This window comes from Atractosteus spatula, chromosome 13 (assembly GCF_055471065.1).
Source record: "Atractosteus spatula isolate fAtrSpa1 chromosome 13, fAtrSpa1.hap1, whole genome shotgun sequence".
NCBI classification, from domain to species: domain Eukaryota; kingdom Metazoa; phylum Chordata; class Actinopteri; order Semionotiformes; family Lepisosteidae; genus Atractosteus; species Atractosteus spatula.
Window position 1 is genome coordinate 43,932,209 of NC_142718.1, and position 14,359 is coordinate 43,946,567.

At 40.1% G+C, this 14,359-nt stretch overlaps 1 protein-coding gene across 1 annotated transcript; it reads right to left on the reverse strand.

The window, feature by feature from the left end:
• Positions 1–33: 33 nt before the first annotated feature.
• Positions 34–13,408, reverse strand: LOC148822469 (protein lifeguard 3-like). The gene is made up of 12 exons (XM_088931212.1): positions 13,104–13,408; positions 8,479–8,815; positions 7,187–7,254; positions 6,698–6,762; positions 5,607–5,660; positions 4,681–4,731; positions 4,548–4,587; positions 3,518–3,555; positions 2,893–2,980; positions 1,813–1,908; positions 1,534–1,587; positions 34–1,068 (listed from the first exon to the last, which is right to left on the reverse strand). Exons 2-12 carry the CDS (start codon positions 8,783–8,785, stop codon positions 922–924), a joined length of 1,008 nt encoding a protein of 335 aa, XP_088787338.1. The 5' UTR covers positions 8,786–8,815; positions 13,104–13,408; the 3' UTR covers positions 34–921.
• Between the last annotated feature and the right edge of the window lie 951 nt (positions 13,409–14,359).

The window sequence follows — 14,359 nt, forward strand, 5'->3', positions numbered from 1 at the left end:
TGGGGGAAAAAAATGGGATGGAAAACTCAATAATGCATTTTTACAAATATTTATTAAAATGATAGGGATTAAGATTTCTTATATTTAATTGTGTCTATTTTAATTAGGACAAGCTAAGAAAAAAAACATGAATACAAGACAGAAAAGCTTCAGTAGCACATAAAATATAAAACATATAGATGTTTTTCTTAAATGCATTTTATATGGATGAGATCAACACATAGCATGTAGAACAGAAGCACAAACAGTAAAACACCAAAATCAAACCTTAAACAAAATTATTAGCCCCTACTAAAAATACTGGATAAACATAATGTACAGTATATGTCTTAATACTAAACTCGGGTAAAATATTTATTGAGTACCCCCCTATATAGAAGCAATTGTAGGATGTAAACTCTCTGGTGCATTTATACCTCGTATAACAAAAGAACTCTTCCACTGCTGTTAAAATGTAGCCATCATTGTTGGCTTCTTTTGTTAAATTCCCTTTTAAGAGCAAACTATGGTTAATGTGATCAATTTTTATAGAAAAGACCCCTGACCTTTCAATCACATTAGATGTCCAATTAAAATAAGCATTCAAAAGACAGCATCAAATCAAAATGCAAACATATTCTATTTTATGTAAAATTCACTAACAAATCTCAATGGAAAAAACAACAGACCTAGCATAATTCTTCTGAAAAAATAACTATAAAATGACATTTTAAGTTATAATTGAATAGAATATCTACAAAGTTCTAATAACCAATATTAACCTATACAAATTCACACTTGGTATAAATGTAAGTGTAAATTACCAGATGACCTTTGAACGGGCGATTTAGAAAAACAGCTTAGGTTTACATCTAGCAAAAGTAAACACGTCTGCTTTGTTATGGCTGCGTTGCAGCCCACAGCTTGATGGGCCTGCTGTTCTCATCGCGAGGACCCGATCAGCTGCAGCAGGAACAGGAAGATCTGGACGATGTCGATGTAGAGTGACAGAGCCCCGAACACGTACTCCTCCGGGCTGATGGAGTGCTTTCGGTTCCCTATGAGGAGCTGGGTGTGGTAGGCTAAGAACTACAGTTAAAAAGATTTTTAAAAAAGTCACCATCTGCAGAATGAATCAAAGATATGCCTCACCCTATTTTACTGCTTCTAGAAAACGGAAGTAATGCATCTTGGTGACTCTGATGGGACTTGATTTGAGTATTCAAATCCTCAAAGGCACAGACAAAGTTAACCTGAGTTCAGAATCACCTGAACTCAAAACACACTCAGAGGACACAAGGGGAAATGGGCAGAAGTGCATTTAAAGCTGAGAACAGGAGGCACTTTTTTACACGTAGGATTGTGGAACAAGTCACCTAGGCAGACTGCTGAAGCCGATACCCTGGCTTCTGTCAAGCAAAGGCTGGGTCAGATTAGCTGCAACCATATGGGCTAAACAGTCTGAATAGATAGTCTGCACTAATTTCTCATGTTTTATAAATATTTTTCTGTACTATCGTGATATATTTCAGGAGAAACAAAACAGTCCCTTACCAAGGTGTAGGCGATTGCTCCGATAGCTGCATACAGCATGTGTAGCCATGGAATCTGGGGAATCGGATACAACAAGGGTCAAACTAGGATTCAAGATGTACACATCACCAAAAAAGGCATATGGCACAGGAGTGTAAGCAGAATTCATAAGCAAAAAATACAGTTCTTGTAATGGTAGAAATATTCTTTGCTCTGACAGGGAAGTCTAGCGCAGACAGAATTTGCTTGAGTGGTACAGGATACTGCCATCTTTGTATTTTGCTGTAAAACAGCACTCACATATTTAAAGGAAAGCACGATTGTGGTGATGATCCCTGTGACGAAGACAACAATCCCCAGCACACAGAACAGGCCTCCGCAGGAAGTGAAATCAACCTGACAGACAACACAGGAGTCTGTTAATCAGAGAGGCAACACTCCCCTGTGCATTTGTTCAGTCTCCTGAAGTCACCTTCGAACTGACCAGTCTGCTTTAAATCGGTTTGGTTGAATACCTGAGTATTCCCTACAAATAAAAAAAAAAGTTAATGACTGTCATTTTTTTAGAGGACATCTACTTGTAAAACTTTCTATATCGACCAGAACCACTCCTGAATAAGGAAATGACAAATAATTGTGAGCCAAAACTAGTTATTCTCTAATTATTTCCCAGAAAGATAAGTCAATAACTTTTTCCCCAGTCTCTCAAAGTAACTAATTTTCATTTTTCTTTATATAGGCACCACATTCACCTTGAAAAAAAAGTTGTTTTGACATGCAATACAGGCCTTAGATATGACATTAATAACGTTAGAGTGAACCCGTGATGAAACGTGATGAGAACCCATCTGCTACTGAGGACAAAGGAATATTCATGTGAAGCAGATTGGCAAGCGCTACCGTTTCCCAATACTGCCCACAGCAGGACAGCAGGGATGACTGTTCTCTGTGCCAAAGTGGGCACAAGACACCACAGCATGAAGCAGACGGAGTGGTCGTTTGACACAAAAAAAAACCTCTGTTCTTCCACAGTGCAAAAAAATATTATTTATTTTGGACAGTATCTGAAAATTTAGACTATTTAACTCAGGGTTTTGTTGTGGATGGGGGAGGGGTGCACTCTAAACCTAATGTGATGGACATGTAGAAATTTATTTTACACCCTACATTTGCAAAAGGAAAACTATGTCTGATCCTGACAGAAAAGGAAAAATCTCTACTTGCTACCAAAAAAAGAAAGTAACTGTCACTCAGGACAACTGAAATAAAATTAGACAGCACTCCAGAGAGTGGTACTTGGAATTTAATTGATTAAGCTACATCCTATATGTTGCATTTCTTTCTGATAGTCCTTTGTGTTCTGATCAAATATCCTTTTACCTTTGTCTGGAAACAGAACACAGTGACGATGATGCAAACAATCGCAGTTATTCCAAGAGCAAGAAACACGGCTTTTGTGTCGTAGTAACTGCAAAGGAAGAACACACAGAGGTGAAGGTGAAGCACTGAAGAGTCCGTACCTCTTCCTACACAGGCTGAAACATCTTCCGATTTCAACAGGTAGGTTATTTCACGCCAAATAGTTTCAAACTGGACTGGCAGCTGTGGTTCAAAAATATCAGCCTGGCAAACTGAAGATGTTTGCCTGCTTTCTAAAAATAACACAGCTCACCTGGCAACATTGTTTCATCTCACAAGAGCACAAATGTTGAGATGAAAACTGAGTTTTAGCACAGTGAGTTCAAAGATCATCACTGGACAAATATACAATATATAATAAAAATATTTTGCTTCCTGAGAATGAATAAATACATTTTTAAAATGACAAATGTTATTGAGAAACATGAGTCTTTTCTCTTAAATCAGATACAATCATAACATATACTCTGAAACATTTTTGCTATAATAATACATAAAAGATATTCAAGGCTAAAAGTGTTTATTATGCAAAATCTAATATTGCTATAAGCACATTATTTTAATAATACTAGCTTTTCTTACAAACCTTGAAATTGTTCCAGTCATGTAAGACAAAGCAAGTGTCTGTAAAACAACAATATAGAACTCATTTGCATACCTTAAGTGCTTCATTGTGTATTTCATTAAACATGACTGTTCTGTTAAACAGTAATTACATTCAAATCAAATGAAATTTACAACCCTGAACTTGAACACTCAAATAAATACAGGAACAAGAACAGGTTAATGGCATCGTATTCCTACTCTCCCCCTCACTTCCCCTTATACCTTCTTTCTACAAAGGTGGAATTAACCTCTACTTGTTCCTTTGCAACTCGCATGCTGACGGGACCCCACTCTAACCTCCATGGAAATATCTGTATATATTTATGCTAAATAAATTAATAAACGGATTAAAATGTGGGGAATTGGATTCAGTATCTTATTAGGTGTCACTATTTTTAATTTTGAATAAATCAGGAATGAGTTAACAAAACCAGCACAAATAATTTCTTTTTAAAAGAACGTGTATCCCCGGGATATTAGTGAAGTTCAAGTAGGCAGCTGTGTCAGCATGCATAGGCTGCAAAGGACCAGGTAAAGGTTTATTCCTGCTGAAAAGAAAAGAGACGCAACACTTCCACTGTGGAGTCTTCTTCGGGTGTGAAGAAGGCTCCATCTCTTTTCTTTTCGGCATGGAATAAACTAATATGTTAGGACACATTTGGAAATGTCTCTGCATCTCCACATGTTACATACTGTATATGCAGTGGTTTGTAAAGTTCCTTCCTAAAATTTTGCAAAGGAGAAAAAGAGACATTGTTTTTCACACCTTCCAATAAAGGTTAGAAACAAAGTCTAAACTGTGATTGCTCAGCGGAGCTGCTCACTTTCTCACTAGGAGAAGGTTCTGAATTCCAGATATTCTCTCACTGTTCTACATCACAATAACTTCATGAGGTGGGGCTTGGACTTGGCAGCCATGTGTCCCTGCACTTACAGCTGCGGCATGACACTTCCCAGCAAGCTAAACACATTCAGCTACACCTCCTGTTTCTCCAGCTGTGGGTACTTACAAACACAACCAGCAGGATTATATTCCAAGGGAAGCGTCTCCTGGAAAGCAGAAAAGTCTATCAGTACAACACAGTCGATTTAATTATGCGCAATGAAACTCCAGTACTGTCATGTTCATGGATACTTTCTTACCTGGGTCCCTTACAGCAAGCCAGGACAAGATATGTCACCATGAAAACCGCGCTAGAAAAGAACATGCGAGCTTAGTTATAATTAAGGCCACTGACAGAATGAATCACGCTTTAAAAACAGTTCTTTGTTAGCAGCAGGCAAGAGGCGGAATGTTTTGAGAAAAGCAAACTAGTTAAAATATAAAGTGGCAGTAATAAGCAATATCCACCGGTGTGCAAAACCGCTGTGTACGCAAGGCTAGAATGAGCAGTGCATTTTTTTCTGTGAACTAATTTTACTACTATTAACATTTTCCAGAAACATAACATACAATACATAATTTAAACACACTTTCTTAAAACATAATCATATTTGGACCTTCTGAAAATGAGTAAGAAGGTGTCCATAGTTCCCCATGGGCACCGGAGCAGTGGCACTGTGGCTCAGGATCTGCACTTGTGGCTGGAAGGTTGCCGGTTCAAATCCTGTGACCGGCAGAGGAATCCTACTACCTTGCGCCTCTGAGCAAGGCCCTTAACCCCAGCTGCTCTAGGGGCGCCGTATAAATGGCTGACCCTGCGCTCTGACCCCCAGCTTCTCCCCCTGTCTGTGTGTCTCATGGAGAGCAAGCTGGGGTATGCGAAAAAACAAATTCCTAATACAAGATTGTATACTGCTAATAAAGTGATCTTATATAAGGAACTGGGGATAAGTTTCATATAAGAACCACATCTATGATGGGTCAAGTATGCCCCAAAAAAGTAATAAATGAATCATTCGATGATTAAGACCTCCGGATGAACAGTAGTATTCCAAGATTTACAGTTCATTAGTCATCATTTTTTCTGAACTTGTTGATCAATTTTAAAATGTTTTTTTCACCACAAAGATAATAAATGATAAACAGTATGGTCAAGTCATTAATAATACAAAACAAGAATGCTTACTAGGACACCCAGTATAAAGCTGAATTTTTGACAACAAACAGACGAACTGGCATACTGTAAAACAAAAATGTGAGAGAAAGAATCAGAATTCAGGTTGTCAGAAAGTTAATCAAATACATTGATTTAAAGTTTCTCTGTTGTTGATTTATGTAAATTCTAATAACACACTTTATTTTAGAGAAAACAGCAAGCTTCAGATCCTATAAAGCACATAATGGGTTTTGTTTACTTTAACCAAGAATCACAGGCATTGAGGTTTCTCAGAAAAGCAGACACACCCGCCAAGCCAGAGAGGTAAACTCCCTAATTAAACAAGTAATCCCATTTTCTTTGGTTGCATTAAAAAAGTACATATTTGTATAACTGCAGAAGAACGAGACGCGCCCATTTTTAGAGGAGCAGAGCGAAGATCTTGGCACCGAGATCCCAGCTTGTCCACTCCGCAGGGTTTGCTGAGGATGCCAGAGCTTGTCCCCTTTCTCACAGCTGCGCTCGCTGCAGGCCCTGCACACACCCAAAGCCTCACAGGAGCTTGTGAACTGAACGAGCATAGTTTCCATGTCACATGGCAACACAGCAGACTGCACTGGCACACCCTGTTCTGTGGCTCATGACACAGTCTGAATAAACGGAAGTGCAGCAATGAACAGCCAGAGACTTTTTAGGGACCAGCCAGCCAGTATTTTGCATCACATGAAAATTAATTCAAATTGTTGATTTTCTTACTTTGAATAACCATGACATTTTTCTTATTTTCAGTATTTTACAGAATTCTTCTTTCATAAGAAGGGCTGCAGCAGTAGCTGGCGTGTTCAGTTCCAGGTGTTTTGTGACCATGAAAGAGATCTGGAACAAAGTCACAAACCCTCAAAGGCCACTCAGCTGCATTTTCTCACTGGCGTCTTTACATACGCACCAGCGCAAACCCTGTACCTCCGGGCCTTAAAATCTTTCACTCTCTGCACTGCTCTGCGGGCTTTATCTGAATACTAACAAACATCATGTGTAGATCATTCATGTACGTTAGTGTAGTGTAATGTCAAGACTATTTTATAATGGTTAGAATTAGCAGACATATTTTCTGGACTCACCAAAATGTAAAGACAGCAACAAATGCAACTGTGACAAGGAGCTGGGCTGCCAGTATGAGGTACACCTGGTGATTGCATACACACCATGAAAAGTGTTGGTTATTGAAGAGAAGACAACACTTATCATTAGTGCCTTCATTTTTAAAATTACATTTTTCATATTTAAAATTAAAATTACATTGAGTTTAATAAAAACAGCAGCTTACTGTTTGAGAAATAGCTACAAGACTAATTATTAAGAAATGATTATGAAAATTAATAAACAGACTGAATATAAGAATGACAGTTAATGGAACAAATAGGTAATAAGAAATGTAGCCAAATAAAAGCATATATAAAAGATGCTATGCATATATACAGTGCCACAGAAACAGGAATTTATTATCCTCTTTTACATGCACTCATGAATCTCCCGTCTCTTCATACTCCAGAGCAATAATCCGAGTATAATAGTTTCACTTGAGTTTAACCCTCATGATCTTTTCTTACTTTTCGGATGAAAGCATGTCGAACGGTTTTGTCATCCCAGTCAGCGGATGTAAATCCCTCAGGGTCTCCTGCAGAAGTAGTGCCATATTTATTATTATTACCTACTGTACATGAGCAATTACACGTTAGTTAACTCCTGCACTGTTAAACAAAACATTTTTAAAAGTTTAGGAAGTGGATCGGGGTTATAAAAACAAGTACACCACCCAGCTTCTATGACAGTCTTGAAAACATTTATAATGCATTAATGGAAGCTGCCATCCAATATTTAATGGAAAAACAAATTTGTTGGAATTGATGCCATGGTCTGACCAGACGTCTTTCATGTTCTCATGTGATGAATTCAAACAGAAGTGGGTATTTTAAATATCTTGTACTATCTAGAAAATGTGACAATGGCATCCTATTGTCCAGGTTAACTCCTGGATGAATATCTACTTTGAACGTTGCCCACAGTGCCTGGCACATGAATCTTTAAAATACAGATGGTTGAGATCTGTATTATATCTTGCATCATTTATCTTTTGAATCTGACATTTCAATATAGAATTTTGAGAGTCACTGAATTTCAATGCATTATGCTTCATTCCAGATTAAGCTGACAATTAAAATCTTAATTTAATTATGAAAAGTATGAAAATCTGTTGTGAAGATCCTCCATGCCCTTTAATTAAGTCGCTGACTGCTTGCAGAAAATATCCATGGGGAAAAAAACATAACATTAGTTGGGCTGAAAAGACCCCTCACTGTTGCATTTGTTTAAACAAACATTAAAAAGACTACATGTGACTGGGACATTCAGAACTGAAAAGTTTTTTCTGCACGTTCCTTCACTGTCTAACATTGTGTTACCATAAATCTAATCAATGTAAGAAAACAAATCTAATAAAAATCAATTACGAAGCATTATTTCAACTAAGACAAAGCATTCTCAGCATCTATAAAACAATCCTTGAAGTTTCTGATTATGGAGGACTTAGAGTGCAGAGAGATTCAGTATTCTGGGTTGAGCCACGTTTTGCTTCTTTAACAGAAGCTAATACTTAAGTTTGAGCTGGACTGAATACAGTGTCTCCGGGGTACACTTCTAACCAAAACATGATTTCTATACTTATTCTTTAACAAATTCATATCTGGAAATAAAAGCAATAATAATTGTTACACAATATGGCAATTTATCCCTTTTTGTTGTTGCACTATCTTCACAGGGGAGCATGTTGAAAGCCCAGTGAAATATAACGGGATGGATTCGGAGTCAGATCCTGAGATCCCGAGCAGTGTGCCACCCTTACCTGGGTTCAATGCGGAAGATGGCATCATTGGAGGAATTATTGGAGGCATTGGTGGGGGCATGCCGTGATGTGGGTGACCAGGTCCATACTGAGAGGCTGGCTGCCCGGGGTACCCGCCAGGCTGCCCGGGGTACATGACAGGCTGCCCGGGGTACCCACCAGGCTGCCCGGGGTACCCGCCAGGCTGGGCTGGACCTGCAGGACCATGGAAGCCGTATGCTGGGGGCTGAGGATATTCTCCAGCCTGAGGCGGGTAGAGAGGATTCCGCGACTCTTCGTAGCTCGGAGGAATATCAGGCTTCGACATTGTGACAGGCTTTGAGCTTCTAGTTTAATTCTGCAAGTAAAGTAAAACACTACTTTCAAAGGCTTGCAATCGTTGTTTAAAATAATGTAAAAATACACAGCACAGCAGAATTTCAGTTAGCCTGAATGGGTTCTTGCAAAGTGACTTTGGTGACAAATATTATTTCAATTTTTCCATTTTAATTTCAGATTTTTTGGGAACCAAACAAAATGTCATCCCAATTCTAAGTGCTTGAGAAACAACGAGGCTGTCTGAGAGGCACTACTTAACCAAGACGGAGAGCGAGCTTCTGGTTTATAGCAATGAGCTGCTGTGGGTTCTGAAATATGGAAACTAAATGATCACGTGTCTTTTCTCCACTGCTGTTATCTGTCCCAACAGACCATCTGCTGACACAGCAGGGGGCTGGTGCCCCGCCTGTGAGCATGCTGATACACAGGACAGGCGCGTGGTGAGCAGGACCTGCGTTGCTCACAATGGCCATTCATCAACCATCGCTGACTAGCGTCTGCTGTCCCTACAACAGCACAACAACCACCTGGGACAACCAGGCTACAAGTTTGCAGACCACAATTGAAGACACCTCTAGAACAAAGAGCCATCGGTGCTGGACAATACAAGAACTATGAGCTCCAGGTGTTAAGAGAAAAGGAGAAATGTTCAATGGCAGAGGTCTCCAACCCTGGTCCCGGAGGGCTAGTGTGACTACAGGTTTTTAGTCCACGTGGGCTCATCGCCTAAATCGGCTCATTGTTTCCTAAACATCTCCCATCTCTACAGGTGCTGCTGTTTAAAGAGACCCGGACATCTTCAGACACACCTGCCCTCCACAACCAGAACTGGGAGACAACTACACTCATAGACCTGAAAACAAAGCAAGGAGATGTACACCCTTCAAATTCAAGTTTCTTCAATCTAAACTGTCTAAAATGTTATCTACCTCTTACAGGTACATCCGGGTAGGGTCCAGGGGGTTATAACTTCTTAACATCACAAAATAATATTTCAACACAGTATAGTTTTATTTAATGTTTTTAAATGTATTGCTCATTGTTTTTTCTTGACATTTTACTGCATTTTTTTTTACTGTAAACCATTATTGACACCTGCCATTTGCATACTCTCAAACAATCAGTTATGGCTTGTGTCTTAGAAACAGCACTGGTGCAGGGAGACTGCACATTATGCAGAAAGGTGTTTGTACATTATAAGACATTTCTAATATAATGTTTAAGATGATAAAAATAGCTTATTTGTAGCTCCAGTTACATGCTTTGACCTCATTAAATCATTAGTGATGAAGGTACCCAGGAACTTGAAGCTGTTAAACATCTCTACAGCCACACCAATGATGCGAATAGGGATGTGGTCCCCACCCAGCTTTCTAAAATCAATTACCAGCTCTTTGGTTTTGGTGACGGTGACGCAGAGATTATTGTCAAGACACCACTCTACCAGGTCCCTGACCTCATCCCTATAGGCCGTCTCATCGTTACTGGTGATTCGGCCTATGATGGTAGTGTCATCAGCATATTTGTAGATGGAGTTGGAGCTGTGTCTTGATTAAAATCTCAGTAACAAAATAAATTAATTGACAGTATCACAAAATTCCAGATTAAGCACAAAATCCTGCACTTTGTGAAAGTACTGTACGGCCCCCATGTTCCCACAGGCGAGAGTGAGAGTTTACACAAATCACGATGTGAACTTTCTGCTCACTAGTCCCTGTACTGACTAATGTACTGTGATGTATGAGCGAATAAGTACAGGTTGTGCAGCAGACATTTCACCACAGAAATGTTCCAACATGATCTGCATACAGAGTTAACAAGTAGTATTTGCAAAACCATCTCGAAGTCAAGAGCAATATTTGGATTAATTTTGTTATGTAAATTGGAGGTTTTACTCATTACAATGGACATTTTAATATTGTTATATGTATACAGCATATAGTCCTCAGAATTACACAAATTGCCCATAATAATCAAAATTTTAAGCTTTACTTCTGTGGAAAGTATTTTTTTATATTATGTAGAATAGGCTGTTTTCTTATAGTTTCTTTCAAAGTTAATTAACTCTATTGCATCATATTTCCTCTACATCTGGTAAGCAACAGTGAAAAAAAAATGGAAAGTTTAAATTCCTGCTTGTGCTCCATGCCAGGAAGACAACCCATTTTTAATCATGCACTGAACAAAAAAAAAACAGCACTGAAGCCCTCCTGAACTCCACTCTGTAATGTCACATTCTCCATTATTCAAGTTCTACTGTTAAAGTGCTTGTTTTAAAAGTAAAAGGGGCTCTGGGTATATCCATCTTTGAAGGTGCTGTATTAAGCTCCATGGTCCCAAGGCTGAAACCCTTATTGTAGCCACCGAAGAGAGGCTGATTTTTAGAAAACATACAAACTGAGGGCTGTGTTCTCCATCATCTGCAGTAAATGTGGCTGCGGCAGCTGTATAAGAGCCACTATGAGCTCATCTCGTTCAGACCCAAAAAATGGCCTTTTCTTAGCTCTCATCACCTAAACCAAGAGAGGCGGAAAGTGCAACTAACACAGAGTGAAATTACTAAATATGGGTAGAAACATATTATATACAATATATACAGAGCAATAAGCTCCTCCGTGATCAAGCCAGATGGCAAACATCTTTATGTTCTTTCTCTACATGTTACATGGACATGTTATCTCCATGATCATAACACCCACAGTAGAAGGACACGGTCTCAGTTTCCTCTTACATGTTCTGCTTTTTAGCTTTTAATGGCTTCAATCTTTTGTGGTGAACTTGTCAGAGACTCCCTCATAAAACACAACATAAGAGTGTCTAAGACTTTTTTGCTATGTGTAATAGATTTAGGAATGTTACAGATAATGTACTGCAACCCCAGGTACTAGATCAAGGGTCACCAACATCGTGTTAAGGATGTCCTCTCCAGCAGTCAAGAACCAGAATTCCCTCAGCTGAACACATTACTTGTTTAGCGGAAACGGATCAAGCGTGTCCAGTCTTTAGAAGCAGGTGATCTAGGGTGGCCTATTAATTTCTACTTAATAGGGGCTCTCCAGGACCAGGGGCAAACAGCCTTGAACTAGATGGGGAAATAGGGGGTATTTCCACATAGCTTAGCCAACCACGTTAACAGAACACAGCAATATATCTGCATACAGTGATATATTATCTTTATCTAGAGTTTAGCTTTAATAATGTGTATCAAAATGTCTCACACTTCTATGCGCTTAATTCACGTCTTCCCCTAATTACATACTGTTTAACACTTATCTCAGCAGTGTCAGACTTATTTCCTGAAGGGCCTCCTGTCTGTTGGCTTTTCTTCCGACCCTGGTCATCAGTTAAACAAACCCAATTATTTAAAAATTTCATTGACACATAAATGATTTTACTTAAGGTGATTCAAAATACCCACTTTGTTTACAGTAGTTATAAAACATCTCAGAGCCAGGTTACAAGTATTACACTCATGCAGTTGATTAATAAGACCCACAGTGTAACTGAGAGCTCAGGCTGTAACATAGACAGAGAACACGAGATCTTCCAAGGTGGGGCAGCCCTGAGGTGTCTTTGCAAGTGTCACAGGCCTGTTGGTAACTCTTCTAAAACCGTGCGGTGCCAATAAAGATATTCGAAACTGAATCCCGAGACTGAACACGACTTCCAGACGCGTGACCACTTCTAAAAAAATGCCTGGGAAACGCCTAAATGAATTAAGACAACTGTTGCGCTACAGTTCATACTCTTTACCCAACCGGTTTTAAAACCGAAGCAGTTATTCAGCATTTTCCATGCTTCATTGTATGGTAAATATTCAGAGAAGCCCAGCCTCACTAGCAGATGACGAAATTAAAAAAAAAAAACTTCCACTATAATACTACATCTGTTCTGCTTTTATCTGCTGGCTCGATGCTTCCGCAACAATTCTAAAACACTTATATTAAAAAACGAATTATTTTCGCATTATCAGTCACCGCTTTCCAGCTGAAATGTTAAAGCCCCAGAGGTGACCAAACAATGGAACTCAAGTTGGAAAACAGAACAGCAGGGGCGATTGTACCCACAGCTCAGGCCTCTGCCAAAAAAACTTGACCACACGGTAAACTTGCAGGATGCACACCTACAGCAGCGGGACCCGAACTCGCGACGTCCTCGCACCTGGCGACACGACCCACACCCACTCTCGGCAAGGCGTCTACGGGAGCACCCAAACAAAACGTATTGTTTGCGCCTCCAAGTGGCACCGCTCCTCCGAGTGAAGTCAGATCTCAGCGGGGTATGACACAAACTCGGTGTCCGCTCACCTCTGGCCCAGGAGGCATGCAAACACAAGCGCCTTTCCCCCGCGGAGAAGTTCGTGCGGGACGGCAAACTCCGGCCCAGCCAGGTGACGGCTTCTCCGCAGCTGCAGTACCGACCCCGTCCGGACGCACGGCTCGCCAAGCTTCCTGCAGCGCCGCTGGGAGTGTCCGCCGGGCCGGGCCGGGCCGGGCTGGGGCGGGACTTCTCGCTGGAGCTCCCGGCACGGCGCTTTCTGCGCAACTGTGTGCAATTTCACAGAGCAGCGCTCACTCGCCTGCCCTTTCTCCAAGACACTTCCTCGCACTGAAAGGAACACCAGGACCAAAGATAGTGGTGGGTGGTGGTGGAGAAATGATGTTTCTGCGGGTCCAACAGCAATTAAAAAAACATTGTGAATAAAGCTTATGTGTACGGAAGCGCAAAGCTGCCACCAAGGGAAAAACAAATCATCCAACTAACGAAGTATCTCTTAATTACGAGGTGGCAATGAGTGTTTTAGTGCATGTACTACCTGTTACGTTGTGCACTGAACGCATCTAGAAGCTGCCGTGAACTTGGCTGGCACTTTCGGTTTAATGATCGTGTCAGTGTCCAGCACTGCAGAACGGATTGACTTTCAACGGGTTCAGTCATAATGAAATCTTGCAATTTTTAGTAAATATGAACAGAATCATTATAAGCATGAGGACCATTTTGTGGGATTTAGAGATCAAAGCAATGATGGTTCCGTTATGAACAGTTATACGTGCCACCAGTTCCACTGTCTAAAACTGTACAGTAAGTCCGCACGGAGCGATATAGGTATTGTATGACAATTGTGCTATTGTGTGATCACATAAAGAACGCGATAATTACTATCTCGTAATTACGACATAATTTTCTCGTAATTACGAGATAAGGGCGAGGATTTTGTTTTTCCTTGGAGGCAGCGATGCGCTTCCGTATACATGACAATGTAGGTCATATATGATATTTTATCTTTATGATAAAATAATCGCGTATTGAATGAAGTATATGTGCCAAGCAGATAGTGCGCATGAACGCCTCATTTATCGATATGGAATTTAGTTCAAAACACAAACAATAAAATGTAATTTCGTTAAAGAGCCCAAAACGAGTTCTATAGAGACCCGAAAAGCTGCACGTCGTATCGGATTTCAAAAGCACGTGAGCGAGCTCAAAACATGTTTCACAGCTCTCTGAACTGTCCTCTGATTCCGCCAGGTGGCATCACACTCCAGATTTTTTGTGATCAGTT

Bases quoted from the DNA above. Each gene is read 5' to 3' on its own strand.
- LOC148822469 (XM_088931212.1), bottom strand. From the start codon at position 8,785: ATGTCGAAGCCTGATATTCCTCCGAGCTACGAAGAGTCGCGGAATCCT. The intron at 5,661-6,697 runs GTGAGTCCAGAA...TTTGTTTTACAG, and splicing joins GTTGCTGTCTTTACATTTTG to TATGCCAGTTCGTCTGTTTG. The intron at 1,909-2,892 runs GTAAAAGGATAT...GTTGTCTGTCAG, and splicing joins TGTTCTGTTTCCAGACAAAG to GTTGATTTCACTTCCTGCGG.